This window comes from Sycon ciliatum, chromosome 4 (genome assembly GCF_964019385.1).
Source record: "Sycon ciliatum chromosome 4, ocSycCili1.1, whole genome shotgun sequence".
NCBI classification, from domain to species: domain Eukaryota; kingdom Metazoa; phylum Porifera; class Calcarea; order Leucosolenida; family Sycettidae; genus Sycon; species Sycon ciliatum.
In genome coordinates, this window is record NC_088646.1 from 13,752,532 (window position 1) to 13,771,826 (window position 19,295).

Sequence of the window (19,295 nt, forward strand, 5' to 3'; positions counted from 1 at the left end):
CACTTGCACTGTTCGCCATTCCTTTGTGTGTATGAGCCTATGCATTTTACCCTGTTGTTCTAGCTACTCTTCTTTGTGCCGTTGTTACCACATCACTACTGTATAATATTCATTGTGCAGTGCTTGGTCAGTTTCTTTTTGCCTGTACTCCACCTGACGAAAAGGCAATGAGAGTATTTGTGGAAGAGCTTTGAGGATGTTGATTGTGAGAGGCCGGAAGCTTGTTCTTTTCTTGAGTTAGCCAAGTCGTTGGTGTTCAGCATTGATACAGAGGTGCATAAGAAATTGTTAGCTCAAAGTAATTATGATATTGAACGGACACTACATACTGCGAACAGAGAGTGGGTCCATAGGGCTTGAAAGTGATGACGTCAAAACAGCCAGGGAGTAGTAAGTTGACATCAGATTTCTATTTTTGGATCCACTAAGGTGTGACTTTGCTATTGCCTAAGTATGTGGGTGCATAGCAACCCACTCATGTCGCATGCAGGTGTGACTTTTATTTCGCCACCAGTTGTAACCCCGCCCCCAGTAACCAAATCAGTCAGTTTCACTGGCTACATCACCATGCTGTGGGTAAGACCGCTTGAAATGTGCTTGGATCCATACAAAAACTGGATCCAAGTGGATCCAGTTTTTGAATTTTTGAAATTGTTGCTATGCTGTGACGTAGCACTTTCAAGCCCTATTGTCAGCAGGTGGTCTCTCTGCAGCATGCTGTTTCTATGTGTATTTCTTCACCCCCGGACACGCCCAAATTCGTACCGTATTTTCCGGAGTATAGTGCGCACTTTAGATGTGCTATTTTAGGCCCTAAATCGCAGGTGCGCACTATGCTCCGAATATGAAATGCATGTACTTCAATGAAGATTGGAGTGCGCACCCCCAATGAAGATTGGGGGGTGCGCACTATACTCCGAAAAATACGGTACATGTACCAAATTCCTAGCTGGCCATGATTATTTTTTTGTTGTTGGTACTGTTTAGACTCCTCTCTATCGACCAAAGCGGTTGCAACCATCACTCAAATCGAGAGTGTTAGATAAAGCTATACATGAATGTAAGTAGCACCGGCTTGTTAACCACCACTGTTTTCTTTCCCTGTTAAATCAATACATGAACTATGTCCAGTTCAAAGGAACATGTAAACACGTTTCATGGGCAATGAGTGTCTTTCTTTCATATCTAATGTACATGTACGATACATGTCCCATTGGAAATTCATCTCCAATTTCTGTTCATTGTAATTTGTTGCTGGTAAACAGATTCTGTTCTTCATGAAGTCGGTAGTTTATTATTACCGTTGCTTCTGTAGTTGGTCGAGCATCAGGGCAGTTGATATCTGTACTACAAAGTACAATGCTCATTGATAACATGTGTATGATCACAGCAGCACTCATCTTGTTGAGTGATAATGACCTGCAGAAGCTCAACAGTCTAGTGTTGTGTGTTAGTCCAGTCTGATTCGCAGAACTGTAAGCTTAACATAGTTAGTGCTTCTGTACTGTTGTTGTGTGCAGTGCTGGAGCTGCTATTACGCGACTACCTACTAACTTGGTACAATGACATCGGAAAGGATCAAGAAGGCTTGAAACGCCAGCTACTGTAAGAGGCCATGCTTACTCCTTTCCATAGCCAAACAGTTACTCCTTTCCATAGCCAAACAGTTACTCCTTTCCATAGCCAAACAGTTACTCCTTTCCATAGCCAAACAGTTACTCCTTTCCATAGCCAAACAGTTACTCCTTTCCATAGCCAAACAGTTACTCCTTTCCATAGCCAAACAGTTACTCCTTTCCATAGCCAAACAGTTACTCCTTTCCATAGCCAAACAGTTACTCCTTTCCATAGCCAAACAGTTACTCCTTTCCATAGCCAAACAGTTATGAACTGTGCAATCTACCGGATCCTACCAGACTCTGGTACCACAAAGGACGAAGGAGTTCTGTCTGCAGATTGAGTTGATGTTTGAAGGGAGAATCTTTATCAACCTCATGCATAAGAACTTCTCTACATTGTATTACAGTGTCTCCTAGTCCTGCCATATCCATAAGAACTACTCAACATCACGTTGCAGTGTTTTGATTCAGGGTGTGTGTGTGTGTGCGCAGCAGTGTTTTGATTCAGGGTGTGTGTGTGTGTGTGCGCGCGCGCTCGTGCGCACGCGTGCGTTATTTGAAAGGTTTGAATGCCTAGACTAGCATTTGCTTGAAGAGATCGCCATGGTCCATTGTATGTTTTACTTGACCGACTGTATTGTTTCTTGTTTCTTCTATCAAGGGAGAATTTGCTCTTTGCAATTGAGAAGCTGGCAGAGCGCGGCAGTGCCGTGGACTGGGTGCGTAGTGCGTACTATGTGACTTTCTTTCATCAGCCCTCACGTTTTGTGGCATGTATTGCATGATTGTATTCAGTGTTGATTGAACATAGATTGCTCATAATGTTTGTTTTCAATAGCCATTATTGGACAACCCTGGGATTTTTTTCCTTTCCTCCGCTCACTATATTCCATGACGATGTTACAGGTTAAACTGCTGATGGATGACACGGTTGTCCGCTTGACTCGCCACTTTCAAGATATGAAGAATTTCCATAATAGGTACGTACGTACCTGGTAACTACGTAGATACTGCTGTGGAGTGACCTAAATCGTGATGAGTGATTGTTATCCTCAGGATACCGAACCATGAACTAGGCCTGTGTTCAGGTGCAGTCTAACATGGCATGTACCGGTACTAGTATATGACTGGCTGTACATGTGCACACATTCACTCTGCGTGCGTGCGTGCGTGCGTGCGTGTGTGTGTGTGTGTGTGTGTGTGTGTGTGTGTGTAGGGATTCACTGGCCAGAAAAAAAGCTACTTCATAGCCGTGTGGTGTAGCCAGGATGAATAATGGCGGTTAATTCTTCAGCCTTGTAAGCTGTTGAATGGTGCAATCCCAGCACAACCTGCTATGGCTTCTGCTGTAGCATCGCTATCATCGCCTCCGGCGGTGGGCGTCAAATGGTCGAATGGTGTGTGTGTGTGTGTGTGTGTGTGTGTGTGTCCAAACTGTCGGAAGGCTATCCTCTTGCCAAAACATTTTGGAAGTTGGACTAGTTTCGGCTCCACAATCCAGTGTGTCGTTACTACATAGCTTTCATGGCTGAGGTTGTTGGTACGTCTGTTGGTCCTGAGTTCCCAGTACCCAGTTGCCGAGGCTGGTTGGTAAAATAACTTCAAGGTACCAGTGCATCTAGTGTCTGCTTTTATCAAAGCAGTGTGCTGTCTATACTGGTTACCCCAGCAAGTGTAGGGTGTGCATAGGTGACTGTCTTGGCCGTCCTATTCTGATATACCCCGTGTGGTGTAGACCAGGTGTGCATTGGGGGGTCGATTCACATGGCTTCGCCAGTTGTGTGGATTAGACAGTTATCTGGCGCTTGTCTTGATCTGTTTCAATCTGAATCAGATCCGCTATCGTTGCTATAAAGAGAAAATCTGTGGGTGCAGATCCAGTGCATTTGCAGATTTGCGTGCTTCTCTTGCGACGGGTGTGTACATGGTACATGGTACATGGTGTGTGCATGCGTGCGTGCGTGCGTGTGTGTGTTTGTGTGTGTGTGTGTGTGTGTGTGTGTGTGTGTGTGTGTGTGTGTGTGGCACTGTGTGGCACTGTGTGTGTGTGTGTGTGTGTGTGTGTGTGTGTGTGTGTGTGTGTGTGTGTGTGTGTGTGTGTGTGTGTGTGTGTGTGTGTGTGTGTGTGTGTGTGTCACTGTGTGCGTGTGTGTCCCATATGGTGCAGTGGTATGTGCAGCGATTTCCAATCGATAGGTTGCGGGTTCGATTCCCGACGATTATGGTCACACACGTCTTTCTTCTCTTTCTCAGACTCTTCCTGACTTTTCTTTCATTCTCCTGGGTGGTTACCAACAGCCAGTGCATGCCGGAGTATGTGGTGTGATGTGTGTGCGGGAAAAAATAAAAAGACCAAAAATTAGGGATTCACTGGCCAGAAAAAGCCACTTCATAGCTGTGTGGTGTAGACCAGGCTGAATAGTGGCGGTCAATTCTTCAGCCTTGCAACCTGTTGAATGGTGCAATCCCAGCACAAGCTGCTATGGCTTCTGCTGTAGCATCGCTATCAACGCCTCCGGCGATGGGCGTCCAATGGTCCAATGGTGTGTGTGTTTGCATGTGCTTTTGGTACATTCATCATTCTTGTGTGTACATGTATATATGTGTGTGTGTGAATGTGTGTGCAGTCTGCCACCACCTGGAAGTGACGTTGCAGGTTTTGTTGCTCACCCGTGTATCAAGAGTGAAGCTGCAGAAATCACTTTCCTACGGCATGCGTCAGATGTGAGTGCTAGAATTCAGTGATGGCTCTTCACTTACATTTATGACAAGATGTCTCAAGCCTGCTTATCTGTATGTTGAAAATGTCATAGTGCACACCCTAATACTCTATTTCCATCGAAAGGAATGCGTGAGAATGTATGCAGACCTCATCCTTCTGATCCAGCAATGATTTGGTACCATCACGGTCATGCATGTGTAATGTATTGTTATTGATATGCATTCTTGTGTGATTGCCACCACTGTCGGTTGGCATGCAGGTGTTGCTGTTCACATTGCTACCAGAAAGCCATGTCCAATGCTCCAGTATGCGTGGTCTACTGCGTGAGCTGATTGTTTTCAAAGGTACATGTACCATCAGTGCTTGCTTAGTCGATCGTGTTGTATGTATCCACGTTGCATGTTCTGGAAATGCTTAGCATAGTATGCGATACCAGTGATTTCTGTAGTAAGTATGTGATACCGGTGATTGCTGGTAGTATGTGATACCAGTGATTGCTGGTAGTATGCGATACCGGTGATTGCTGGTAGTATGTGATACCGGTGATTGCTGGTAGTATGTGATACCGGTGATTGCTGGTAGTATGTGATACCGGTGATTGCTGGTAGTATGTGATACCAGTGATTGCTGGTAGTATGTGATACCGGTGATTGCTTGTAGTATGTGATACCAGTGATTGCTTGTAGTATGTGACTACATGTATGTGTGTATGTGTGTACGGTTGAGGCATAGATAATCTCAAATTCTTAATCACATCAGCTGCGATTGGAGGGCAGTTCTCGTCTAACACGGAATAGTTTGGCTGAGCGACATAGAATGATAGTCCTATAATTGGCTCTTTGAAATTCACTATTCCCTATTCCAAGCAAGAGAATGTTGTCCTTTTGGTGCTGTGGAATTAGCAAGTTGTGGTTGCTGAATCTAATGTTTCCTTGTGTGGACTGCTTTTGGTCATGGTCCCTATCTTTTTGTCATTGCTATCCTAGTCCTACGGCCTCTTGTGGATGGTTTATGTGATCCTGATTATATCAATCAAACACTGCTCAACTACTTGACATATCGTGAAAGCCTCTCGAAGAAGGCCAACATGCCCGGTTCTGGATACCGATATGCCGCTACCTATGAAGGTAACTCCTGAATTGTCTGACATTTCAGTTCAGTGCGTCGAAACCTGAATATTTTTTGTATGCAGATTTTAGTACTACGTTCGGTGCACCCAGTGTGCACTGCTGATACTTGATAGTGCATGGCCGATAGCATCCTTGTGTTGCTTGATGATTGCGTAAGCATGCATTGCAACTCAGAGTAGCGACAAACTAGCCTGACCTTTGTTGTTCTGTGTAGATACGCTAGGTAGGTAAAAGCTGATTGGTATGTACATGTACCGGTGCTATCAACATGATGTGTATTGACCACTTCACTAGTGACCAAATCGAATGCTCTCAATATTGGGAGCACATGCTGAGTCAAGAAGTAAACAAATTTATGTGTAACAGCTGACTTTTTGGTACAAGCTGGGTGGAATTTAGTGAAAGTCGAGAATCCCATCCGTATTTCACACTGCTCTTTCCACTGTGAGTGGTAGATTCACCAGATTTTTGGGTCTTTGGTTTCACTTTGACTTTTTTGGCTTAAGTGCAATTTTCCAAGTAAGCCCCCACCCATGGAGGGATTCAACAGTGTCTTGCAGGCTTGCAGCAGCTTCTTATGGCTGCAAAGGGTCATGTCATTGGCTTATACCTCCAGATTAGTGCCAGGCCAGAGACACTGTTCAACATCATTGATGTACATTAGAACTGCGATTGGCTTGAGACTACTTCCCTGAGATACACTGGCTTTGATTGGGTAGGTGTGAGTGTTGCTGATACGTGCCCATAGAGTTGAGTTTACATGTGATGCAGTTTACATGTGATGCATGTCAAATTATAAAGTAACTGGAATTCCTGTATCTGCACACAGTGCTTAGTGCATATAGTGGCACAGCGGTCTACACAGGAAAGCAGCAAAGTCCGTCAATGTATTCTTGTGTAATGCATGCATATATGATGCATTTGTGCTGTGTTGTGTTCAGATTTTATCAAGTTTATAACTGAATGCCGAGATCGCGCCCAGCTGGAAGGAATCCGGTATGTTCTGTAGCTGCTGACTGACAATAGTTTCTCCTTCCTGAAATCTATCATGCAGTAGTGTGCTGCCCTAAGGACGACCTATCTGGAGTTCATGTCTTTGTGTACATGTAAAATGTACCATTCACTACATGCAGTCATTGAATATGGAGCACTGGTAGCATCAGGAATACATTAATCAGAATGTGCAGTGTGCTGCTGGTCTGACCCGCGGCAGAACCTTCTGTCGACGTCAAGGTTTCCCAGCGACCTTGAGACCCCATCCTGTGCAAGATGCATGTATTAGATCAACCTTGTTTGTACATGCATCATGTTATTGGTTGACAGCATGTACCTTGTTACATGCTGTCAACCAATAACAAGATGCATGTACTTCAAGTAGCGTGGCTAACATACAGGGCACTGAAGTGGGGTTGTATCTTCGAAACTCACGTGTTGCGTGCAGTGTAGGTTTTCACTCCAAGGTTTGGAGAATACAACTGGTGGCACTTGAGGTTGCAAAACGTAGGGTGTAAGCAGTTAGTTTTCCAATTATGTATTCGTACGTGTTGACCAATGATCGGAAAATTTGACTTAGAAGAAAATTCCTCTGTAAGCGGAGTTGCCCACTCGTGTGCATATACCGTAAGTGACATTGGTATAGTACATGTCATGCTGTACTGTTTGCTGTATTGTTTGCTGTACTGTTTGCTGTATTGTTTGCTGTATTGTTTGCTGTACTGTTTGCTGTATTGTTTGCTGTACTGTTTGCTGTATTGTTTGCTGTATTGTTTGCTGTATTGTTTGCTGTATTGTTTGCTGTATTGTTTGCTGTATTGTTTGCTGTATTGTTTGCTGTACTGTTTGCTGTATTGTTTGCTGTATTGTTTGCTGTACTGTTTGCTGTATTGTTTGCTGTACTGTTTGCTGTATTGTTTGCTGTATTGTTTGCTGTATTGTTTGCTGTATTGTTTGCTGTATTGTTTGCTGTATTGTTTGCTGTATTGTTTGCTGTATTGTTTGCTGTATTGTTTGCTGTTGTTATCTGTATGTAGATACCATGTCATATCTGAGATCATGTTGATCACAGCAGCATTGAACTTCTACAGCTCCTCTAAAAGCATGAGTGCTGAAGGTTAGTCTGCTGGCTTTAAGCTGCCAGGTTCAATGCTTGACGTGTGTGTGTGTGTGTGTGTGTGTGTGTGTGTGTGTGTGTGTGTGTGTGTGTGAGTTTTCTCTTGAGAGAGGAGGAAGCAGTTTTTGGGGCTCCGAACTCTTCTTTCTTCGTAGTGAGTTTAGGGCCACGGGCTGGCTCCTGGCTTCTGCCAGGGCCAGCCCTGGTGAGTAGAAAACACTTAGTGACGCGGTGTTAGACAAGGCAGTCTTCATCTTGCTGCCGCGGAGGAGGAAAAATTCAGCGTTGACGACATGGCCACTTCGGATGTGACCACTCGCGCTGACCCTCTTTCGCCTGGGTGTAGAGGTCTTGCAAACCCTCGCCCAGAGTCTTTTCACTCGCGTGCACCAGCGGCTCGAAAGGTTGTTCTGTCTCTGGGAACGTGGAACGTCAGGACTCTTGTCGACACTGACGGAAATTTGAATACGGCGTCCAAAGCAAAAAAATCAAGGAAAGTTTGTTCGAATATTCGCGAGGAGAGAAAAATTGACCTTGTGTGTCGTCAGCTCAAAAAGTATGGAATGGACATCGTTGGCCTCCAGGAGACGCTTTGGTTTGGCTCTCATCAATATACTGTCGGAGATTGCTTAGTTTTGACAAGTGGTCGCCCAACACCGACTGGGGATGAGCCTGCTCGTCGTGGTGAAGGGGTTGCTGTCGTTTTGCGAGGCAGATGCAGGGAGGCATTTGAACGCGGAGGCTCTCGCTGGACGGCGGTCAGCTCCAGACTCCTGTCATTGCAGGTAAAATTCGTATGTGGTCGGAATCAATCTGTGTCTTGCCTGCACTTCGCTGTGGCGTATGCCCCCACGTTTGTCAGGCCCCGTGAGGAGAAAACTCAATTCTACGCAGATGTCCAGTCCTTCATTGACAGTATTCCCAGGAACGATCAATTCGTCCTTCTTGGTGACTTCAACGCCCGCGTTGGCAGTGCTGGTGCGGATGGTGACTGGTCAGGTGTCAGAGGCCCTCATGGTTTTGGTCGAATGAACTCAGCTGGAGAGGATTTGCTCAATTTCTTGTCCAGAAATGGTGCCCTCATATGTAACACGTGGTTTCGGAAGAATGATGTTCATAAGCATACCTGGTTTCATCCTCGATACAAACAGCCTCACTGCATTGACTACTGCATCATTCCTCAGAGCCGACGCTCCCAGTGTATTGATTGCCAAGTCATCCGGTCTGCGGAATGTGATACCGATCATAAATTCTTGGCTATGAAATTGCGCCTGGCAGAGAATCCCTGTTTCCATCGTACCCGTGCTGTCATCAGAAAACCCATTGCTGTGTCCAAGCTGTTGTGCAAGCCTGGCGGAGATGACGAACCGGACACTCGTAGGGTCTTTCGCGACATGCTGGATGCAGAGTTGGAGGGAGCCTGGTCGCATGAGCCATCCTTGGATGACTGGTGGACTACCATCAAGACAACAACTATCAAGGTTGCAGAGGATTGCTTGGGCAGAGAGAGCCGTAGACAGCCGGAGTGGTTTCGGGATAGTCAGGCAGAGCTTGAACCTTTCCTACTGGAGAGGGATCGGCTGTTTGCTGTTTGGGTGTCTACACGCAAAGTCAGTGATTGCAATGCCTATAAGTGTGCCCGCAGCTCCGCGCGGAGGGAAGTCAGACGCGTCAAGCAGGAATGGCTACTCAACAAGGCCCAGGATTGCAAACGTTTCAGCCTCACGTCCAAGGGTGGCTGGGAGTGCATCAGACACATCCAGGCTGCGTTTCAGGGACTAAAACCGAAGGTCACAACAGCGATCAAGAATTCAATGGGACAGGTTTGTGACACCCCCGAGGCCACGAACATGCGGTGGCGGGAGCACTTTGGGGGAGTTCTCAATATCGTCAGCGACTTTGACGTGGAAACCCTCGACTCTATTCACCAGCGTCCGGTCTTGGGGGAGCTTGCGGATGTTCCCGACCGTGTGGAGATTCGTAAGGCCATGCAAGCACTGAAGAACGGCAAAGCTTGTGGTAGCTCTGAAGTCTTTGCCGAGATGCTGAAGTATGGTGGTCCTGTTCTACTGGGTAAGCTGCAGGCATTGCTGGAGGAGGTATGGCGGGCTGGTCGAGTACCGCAGGATTGGGTGGATGCCATCCTGGTCCCTATCCCCAAGAAGGGTGATCTGAGTCTGACTGATAACTGGCGCGGGATTGCCCTTCTCGACGTGGTTGGCAAGCTTGCTGCACGGCTTATAGCGGACCGTCTGCAGCGTGTTGGGGAACAGTATCTGCCTGATTCTCAGTGCGGTTTTCGCAGAGGCAGGGGCTGCTCGGATATGGTATTCTCTGTTCGGCAAGTCGCGGAGAAGTTGCATGAGCATTCTTCCAAGGGATTCGCAGTATTCATTGACCTCCGAAAGGCCTATGACTCGGTGCCGCGGGCCGCCTTGTGGAGGGTGCTTGCAAAGCTTGGCGTACCAGAGGTGCTGGTTTCCGTAATTCGATCGTTCCATGTCGACATGTCAGCATCTATACGCATTGGTGGCGAGCTGTTGGAGCCGATTGCGGTGGGGAACGGACTGCGTCAAGGATGCACCATGGCCCCGATTCTTTTCAATTTGTACATGCTTGCTGTTGTCGAGAAATGGCATGAAGCAATAGCTGGTGACGACGAGATTGGACTATCAATTTGTCAGTTTCGTCAGGACAGACTGTTCAACACGCGTCTCCGAGCATACACCAGGGCTCCACTAACGGAATGCCAGTTTGCGGATGACTCTGCACTTCTTGCCAAGACTCACCCCGGCGCAGAGAGAGCACTCGCTGGGTTTGAGACTACTGCTTCTGCCTTTGGGCTCAAGGTTAACATGGCCAAGACAAAGTTCATGGCTATTGGGACTGGGGTGGTGAACGAGGACATGGCACCTTTAAACGGCACGGTGGAGCATGTGCACTCCTTTCGTTATCTTGGATGCCATGTGACACCGGATGCCAGGTGTACCTATGATGTGTCGCGTAGGATTGCTGCTGCATCGGGCGCTTTCCACAGTTTGAAGGATGCAGTGTTCTACAACTCGGACTTCACCATCGGCATCAAGCGTGTAGTCTATGGCGTCACTGTTCTGGCTGTCCTCCTGTATGGTTCTGAGACTTGGACAACACGGCAAAGGGACCTGCAGCGGCTTGACGTGTTTCACCATCAGTGCTTGAGGATGATCTTGCACATCGGTCGTGCACGCCAGATTGATGAGCACATCTCCAATTTGCAGGTGCGGAAATGGTGGGGCGACTTGGAGCAGCCGGCTGACAAGATTCGCAGGCGGCGGCTGCAGTGGCTGGGCCATATGGCACGTATGCCGAGGGGCGACCGCATCCCTCGTCAGCTGTTGTTTGGCTCCTTGCCATCGAAGCGCCCGCCCCATGGTCCGAGGAAGCGATGGAAGGACGTGGTGCGGACCGACCTGGCGGCAATTGGCATTGAGCCCAATTCCTGGCTCGACGTGGCAAGTAATCGCCGTGAGTGGAAGTCCCAGTGCCTTGATGGGGTGGATCGTATTGTACTTGCCCGTCAAGAGCCTGTCGACAAGCCTCTGCTTTGCGGTGTGTGCAACCGCAGTTTCCGCCGCCGTCAGGATATCGCACGGCATCGTTGTACATCGCGGCGTTCAATAGCAATTATAACCCGTGGGAATGCGCCGTCACGTCAGTCGTCGGGTCCTGGTGCCGCTTCCCGGAGACAGCGCTAATCCAAGAGCTGCCCCGTATGGGGCCACTTAGCCAGTCATGGCAGTGGAGAAGAAGGAAGGAAGTGTGTGTGTGTGTGTGTGTGTGTGTGTGCACGCGTGCGTGCACGCGTGCGTGCAATCAGTAATCACCTGTATCACATACTACCAGCACAGTTGCACTTGTTCTGCTCTTCCTTTCAATGTTGATTGATGCCAACAGAACGTCAAGCCTTGGAGAGTCTTGTTTTGTCACGCGATAGGTTTGCACGCATGAAAGATCGCAATCTGAAGAGATACTTCAACAATGTGAGTGCACACACACACACACACGCAACGCACACACACACGCACACACACACACACGCACGCACACACACACACACACATGCATGCACATAATCATCCAACCAGTAAGACTACATTGCAAGACAATGGCAGTTTTTGTTGCATTGCTGAAGGATATCAGTCTTGTACTATAACCGTGTCACTAGGACTACTGCAGACCCACAACCGAACTCATAGTTACGTTTCACACTGATTTAATTCCATGAGGTTATTGTTGGGACTAAGAAAAAGAACTAACTAAAAACAATGTTGGGAGAGCAAGAACCATGTCGCACCATACCGGACGCATGCGCATGGTGCATCGAACCGGAACTAAAGACTAAAGTACAGAGCACGCGAAGGTGCAGTACATGTATGCGCTTGCAAGCAGCAGTGTCAGGAATGCAGTGAATCGCACACACCGCACGGCAGCCACCGTTAGCACGTCATGCAGTCTATACAACGCAGTGGCTCATGATCATGAAGAGAAAGCGCACACCAACCGCACGAAGCCTATAGATTAGAAGATAAGAAGCACACCGCACATGCAGTGGAGCAAGGAGTCACGCACGACTCATCCCTGAACGACAACGCCATGCAAGTACTCATGTACACAGGAAAGAACACAAACAGTGCACACAGCAACGAACAGAAGCAGCTAGTACACGTACTTGTACTAGGAGACATTCACACAACACCATGAATACTAGCTAGTGTCAGCCAGGATGGTGGAGGGGGTCACCATTACACTTCATCCCTCCGCCTGGTGACATTTCCTGCCAAGCAGCATCAATCCTGGAAGCGAGCTGGTCGCTGGATGCCTTGTCGGTTTCGAAGATCCATGCGGACATGCTGGCCATCGGCAGCAGGCTCCTGCGGATCAGGGAGCCATCCAAGCCAGCCATCTGCTTTGAAGCTGTCACCCTCCTGGCCGTCATCTCCATCAGGGAAGTTTTCCGTTGGCAATTCCAGACCTGGCCGTGGAGCATCCGGCTTGATGAGTTCCACGTTCACCACCTTCTCTCTCGAGGGGATCTACCATCAGACCTCCGCCAGATCACGACAGTTGATGGAGAAATGACTTTCTTCACAGTCCAGCCGGATTCAAAAGGCGGCAATCGCTTCTGACGACGACTAGGCATCCGCAGCATGACTGCATCTCCAGCCTGGTAAGCGCAGGGCAGCACCTCGTCATGGCAGTCGCCTTCCGACATGGCGTCTTCCAGAAGGTCTCGGATCCTAGCAGATCGTGCTGCGTGTTCTGCTTGCCACGTGTCAAAGTCGTACCTAGGGCGTCCATCGTCAATCAACACAGGTGGATCCCACCCAACCATGGCCATCATTGGGGACATGCCAGTCACTGAATGCGGTCGAGAGCGGTAGAAGTGGACCAGCATCTGAAGATCGTCCATCCAGTCCGATGATTCGTCGAGGACCTTCCTGATGAGAGTCAGCAATGTCCGATTGTACCTGTCGGCGGCTCCCTGGGATTGCGGATGGCGAACGGCACCTGTCTTCACCCTCACGCCGAACACTTGAAAGACAGACTGGACAATGGCATTGCTGAACTCAGTCCCATTGTCCACACGGATGACGTCTGGTGGTCCCCACCTACAGCACAAGCTCACGAAGGCCGAGGCAACACTGGGCCCGTCGTGCCGTTTCATTGGCACTATTTCCACCCACTTTGTCAGCACATCCACGCACACGAGCACGCAGTGGTGTGTCCCGCCACGGTTCAGCCCAAGCTCCAGGGTGTCCATTTGCACTGTTCCCCATGGTCGACCTGGGATCTCTGCTCTGGCGCTGGGGGCTGCTGGGCCTTTTGCTGGACTAGCGGCTTGGCAGTTCTGGCACCCCTTGACGTGGTCTTGGCAGGCAGACGCCATCTCAGGAAAGTAACAGTGCTTGCGGAGCAACTCATACATTGGCTGCCAGGAAGCATGACCAGTGTTGACATGAGCAGCAGTCACGACATCAGGCACTAACAACTCGGGAACGACTGGCACATTGACTTCCCCTTCCACAGGCAGCTTCAGGCTCCTGACTAGGCGGCCTTCCTCCACATGAAGCTGACCGGCGCAACTGCGGAAGCGCCGACTTGCTACTGGCTGGCCAACTTGAATCTGCTGAATCACTCCTTGGATGACCTCGTCCGATGCCTGGGCTTTGCCCAAGTCATCGCTAGAGAAAGGGCTAACAGCCACAGCCCTCGGCAGACTGGCCACAACATCAGAGCTCTTCTTCGGCCAGTTGAACGGCACGCGCGTCAGCTTGTCTGCAAGGTTTTCAGTCGTTGGCACCCACTCCACAGTCACCTGCATCTCCGTCATGCTAAGAAGATCATTGACTATCTGCAGCCGACGCTGCACCAGAACCTCATGCAGACCACCAACCCGGACGCGACGTGACCCACCAACAACCGAAGCCAGCCGTCCCGCAGTAGTCTTCGAGTCAGTCTTCAGAACCACATGCGTCGCGTTCCACCTCGTGGCTAGCGTGAGGGCCTTAATGGCAGAGTCAAGCTCAGCAACATTTACATGGAGCTTGTCCCCTGCAGGCCGAAGCCATGATGCATCTTCCACAACGGTCCCGTCGAGCTCAAGAACGACACCAATAGCTAGGCCAGATGCATCGCACCACGCAGTCCAGGTGGAGTCAGCCTGCGCGTGCACGTCCCACTGACCATGCACCGGATCGTCGGAGGAGAGCCTCGCGAACAGCTCTTGGCAGCATTCAACAAGGGTTTCCGGCAGTGGATCGTCCCATCCATTGCCACCTGCAGCAGTCGCCAGCCGCTTCAGGTAACTGCAAGCAGGCCTGAGCCACGAACAGACCGGGTAGTGGCCAATAAGGCGTCCACACCACGAGAAGACCTTGCGTCTTGTCATCTTTGGTGGTGGCTCTAGATCGATCTCTCTCCTGGACCAGCCCATGGCGCCATCGGCATTAGCCTTCAGTTGCATACCAAGAACACGGGACTCCTCCATGGGTTCGGCAGGCTTCGTTGGGAGTCCATAGGCTGCAAGCTCGTCGGCAACACACTGAGTCACTTCTGCTGGAGCTCGGATATCATCAACATAGTTGTCGACTTCTGGGCGATGGCGAGTGATCCACTGGATGACGAGGTGCATAAACTTCGGCGCAATGGCCAACCCGAAGCCCATTCTCGTCATCACGTACACCTTGTTGTTCCAGAGAACGGCCTGGTAGCGCACTAGCTCAGCACTGACATGCACCTGGAGATATGCTTTCTTCACGTCTAGCATCTCCCACTGACCATCACTGCTGCGTCTCCACTGCCTGATCTTCTCGGCGCACACGGGGGCTTCATAGCCAGGCTCAGACTCAATGAGCTCATTAAGCTTACGATAATCCAGGCATGGTCTGATCGGGGTGGATGCTTTATGCTCTTGGGTGCGAGCAATCAACGGAAGCACACCAGCCACTGCTCCATGTGTGGCTTCATCGTGCGGCACAAGCCAACCATTAGCGATCCAAGCGTCGACTTCCTTGCAGAACAACTTCTCCTGCTCTGGGCTCAGTTTCTCCCTGGAGTACTGGCCGATGCCAGAGCCCACTGGAACCTCAGGGGCTGCACCACTTTTCCACTTCCAGCGGAGAATCCAACGCTTGGTTTCATGACACCATTGGACCTCTCCATCACGTGCCGACAACGTGACACCTTGTCCATGACGGCTCACTTGCACGTGGCGGGAAGGGTGACCGTCCTGAGGAAGTGCAGCAGACACAGGACTTGACACTGGCCCAAACCTCACACTCTCCAGCCGGCCATCATTGGCATACTCAAGATGTAGGCCACCACAGCTGCTCGCTACATCACAACCGATCAACAAATCGGCGTGTACGACACTCAGATCGTTGACGACTAACAGCTCCACACTGGCTTCTGGCATCTGCACTGGGATAGGGCCATCCAATCGTCCAATGTTGACGGCCACTTTCCCAAGAACAGCAATAGACTGGCCATCCAGCGCCACGAGTCTGCTTTCACACTCTGACCACGCAAGGCCACAGGACAGGGCTTGGTCCTTAGTCAGCAGTGATCGGACAGCACCAGTGTCAATGACTGCTGTCATACGTGACACATCATCCTTGTTGCCCGTTGTCCACATGTCTACCTTGATCCTAGGCAGCTGCCCTGGCGAAGGCACAGACACAGAGGCCAAGGCTGGACTAGGCTCCTCTCCAGCTGCTGCTGCAGCACTCCCGCCTTGCCGGCTCGCCAGCCAAGCTTTCCGGTCCGGACAGTCTGGCTTCCTGTGACCAGGCCTGTCACAGAAGTAGCACGTACTGCCACGGCCTCCACCATCCTTGGAGCTGGACCCACTCTGCTGCCCCTGCTTCCTCCTTGGGCAATCTCGCTTCATGTGGCCGACCTCATTGCAGAGGTAGCACAAGAAAGACTTCCTGCTGGTCTTGTCGCCACGTGCTCCACCAGCCAAACTACCAGTTCCAGCACCTGTACCTACTGCAGCTGTCACAGAATCGCCATCACTAAGCTGAACAGCACGGACTAATTCTAAGCAGGCGCTCACAGTCTGGTCCTTTCCCACAAGTGACAACCTAACCTGCTTTGCCCACGCATGTGGAAGCCCGTCAAGAAACTGCTCAACAATGGAGTGATTTTTGTCATCCCCAGGCGACGCATCGCCGGCCAAACTGGTGAGGCGCTGCAAATCGGCAACATAGGCATCTGGTGACTCCTCTTGTCTCATGCGTCGGGCCTTGAACCGCCGGTAGGCTTCCGACTTCGTCATACAAAACGCCTCTTCCATTTTCTTCTGGACGGCGTCAGGCTTCTTCTTGTCATCCGACTTCATTCGGCTGAACACCAGGAACGCATCCTGCTCCAGAAACAAGGGTAACTGGGCCATTTTCTTCTCGTCCGAGTTCCACTTGTTGATTGTCGCCAGCACGTCAAATTTCGCCCAGAACGTCTGGAAATCATCGACCTTTCCCCGGTAGGGTCGCAGGTATCCTTCAGCTTTCGACATCGTACTTAGATCGGAAAATTCAGTTTCCCCACGAGTCCACACGCGACAGTACAATCAACCACGACGCCAACCAGCAACCCAGCTGGTATCCCTGACGTCCTCCCGGGTTTCGGCACCACAAGCTGTACTATAACCGTGTCACTAGGACTACTGCAGACCCACAACCGAACTCATAGTTACGTTTCACACTGATTTAATTCCATGAGGTTATTGTTGGGACTAAGAAAAAGAACTAACTAAAAACAATGTTGGGAGAGCAAGAACCATGTCGCACCATACCGGACGCATGCGCATGGTGCATCGAACCGGAACTAAAGACTAAAGTACAGAGCACGCGAAGGTGCAGTACATGTATGCGCTTGCAAGCAGCAGTGTCAGGAATGCAGTGAATCGCACACACCGCACGGCAGCCACCGTTAGCACGTCATGCAGTCTATACAACGCAGTGGCTCATGATCATGAAGAGAAAGCGGACACCAACCGCACGAAGCCTATAGATTAGAAGATAAGAAGCACACCGCACATGCAGTGGAACAAGGAGTCACGCACGACTCATCCCTGAACGACAACGCCATGCAAGTACTCATGTACACAGGAAAGAACACAAACAGTGCACACAGCAACGAACAGAAGCAGCTAGTACACGTACTTGTACTAGGAGACATTCACACAACACCATGAATACTAGCTAGTGTCAGTCAGGATGGTGGAGGGGGTCACCATTACACTTCAGTCTCTTACATGTAACTTACTTTGAGAATCGTGAGAGATGAGATACACTGATGTAATCATAATTATGTGGCCAGGCGCGTGCACCACGTGGTTTTCTTGGAGCCCGGAAACCACCCTTTTGCTTCTGCATTCTGCAAACACTCAAATATTTCGTAACTCGGCTTTCCCTGAACGGAATTGATGAGTAATCGAAAGGTCTATTCGCATTAGAAAGTTCTCAGCTGTCGGCTCTAACACATCCGAAGTCGATCCAAGGTCGAATAGTGGAGTTACGGCACTCGACAGGTATTTTACGTCCCATTGCAAATTTTCACTTCCGCACTTGGGTGGCAATCATAATAATTATTATTATTAATATTTTGTCATAATTTTTTTCCTCTATTGCACGGCAGTCCAGACATGCATAGACATGTTTGACGTCAGGCACAGGTCTATAGCGGTCAGCTACAAAGGAAAGGAGCGCTCAACGATGAATACTACAAAAATACCATGGATCTTAGCGAATTGTCTCAATTTCCGGTTGGGCGTGTCTTCCAAGGGCTATAGTGCCACTGCAGACTCAGACAGTGACATGGATTGACATGCTTCTTTGACTCACTTACTAGCAAGAGTGTCTGAATCTTCCTTCACTACTTCGAACTACTTGTGCAATGTATAACGTCGGCTAGCCTATTCATTTATCCTGTGTCAGGGAAATGCCTTTGTACCACATTTGTTTTGATGACTCGGTGGGACTGGCAGCCATAACTTTTAAAGCTTTCTTTCAGTGTGTAATGCAGGGAGTCGTATATACCCTATATACGACTCCCTGGTGTAATGCGTGTAATACTGCTGAATCTGCAGGTAGCTTATTGCAAAATGGCGGTTGAAATTTTTTGGAAACCACCTTTTTTTGACCCGGTGCACGCGCCTGGTGGCAAGGGATTTTATTTTAAAGAATTGTTGGGAGGGTATAGATCTGTGCTGTGTATCTATGCCTGTGTATATTCCCCAAGTGTTAACGTAGTAAGTTATGCTGGTGCAATGCTCTTGCTCTCTCTCTCTCTCTCTCTCTCTCTCTCTCTCTCTCTCTCTCTCTCTCTCTCTCTCTCTCTCTCTCTCTCTCTCTCTCTCTCTCTCTCGCCCTCCCTCCCTCTCTTTCTTTCTCCCTCTTTCTATCTATCAATCTATCCCTCTTGTTGGTGCGTGTACTCTTGTTTTGGCAGTGTCAAGTTGCTATGTCACATTGTGACAAGAGGCTGAAGTTCTTGGGTGGTGCAGCTGAGGAGGTGTGTTGGAAGGAGAAGGTTGTCTTTGAGGAAATTCTTCAGTCTATGTATTGTGGAACGTTGGTTCCGACTATCTTGCATTCACAGACCTCCCCGGATATGTGACCACTTTTTTCCTAGTCCTCCAAAGTTCCCCCTTGCACAGATGCAAAATTCATCGGACCACCTCGCACATGTGACTTCTTAGCTCGGTCTGAAAAGTGGTGTTTTTTCTGATGTTCCACTGTACTGGAAGTATCACTGTAAAATACACCCACCCACAGTGAGTTAGGAGTGTAGGTATCACTGTAAAATACACCCACCCACAGTGAGTTAGGAGTGTAGGTATCTGTAAAATAAACACACCCACTGTGAGTTAGGAGCGTAGGTATCTGCAGCATTGAGTAACAAAGAAAACTTTCGTTTTGCAGGTGTATCAGAAATTCATCCTTTAGTAAACTAGCTGACTTGATTTTCCCTCAATTTTATATACCGGTAAAGTTACGGTATTGTAAAGCTGAGGATCACGCGTCCTAGTTTTTATTCACACGTTTCTATGGTCTCTCTTGCATATGAATCCGATTGGTTATATTGTGCATGTGTTATGTGTACTGTAAAGTACACCCTAGTACAGGTTATTAGAACATGTTTTAGTACATCTATGGTGCTAGTGACGGTGT

The 19,295-nt window shown here is 49.1% G+C and overlaps 1 protein-coding gene across 2 annotated transcripts in view; it reads left to right on the forward strand.

Moving 5' to 3' along the window:
- The window catches only part of LOC135814600 (sorting nexin-25-like), a 46,453-nt gene that overhangs the window by 5,183 nt on the left and 21,975 nt on the right, over positions 1-19,295 (forward strand). For both annotated transcript variants that reach the window (XM_065327748.1, XM_065327749.1), the window contains exons 2-12: positions 988-1,060; positions 1,521-1,605; positions 2,281-2,338; positions 2,526-2,599; positions 4,247-4,343; positions 4,601-4,685; positions 5,328-5,468; positions 6,413-6,467; positions 7,502-7,581; positions 11,515-11,600; positions 18,574-18,636. In XM_065327748.1, coding sequence (XP_065183820.1) covers positions 988-1,060; positions 1,521-1,605; positions 2,281-2,338; positions 2,526-2,599; positions 4,247-4,343; positions 4,601-4,685; positions 5,328-5,468; positions 6,413-6,467; positions 7,502-7,581; positions 11,515-11,600; positions 18,574-18,636 — 897 coding nt within the window. The remainder of the gene's footprint in view (positions 1-987; positions 1,061-1,520; positions 1,606-2,280; positions 2,339-2,525; positions 2,600-4,246; positions 4,344-4,600; positions 4,686-5,327; positions 5,469-6,412; positions 6,468-7,501; positions 7,582-11,514; positions 11,601-18,573; positions 18,637-19,295) is intronic.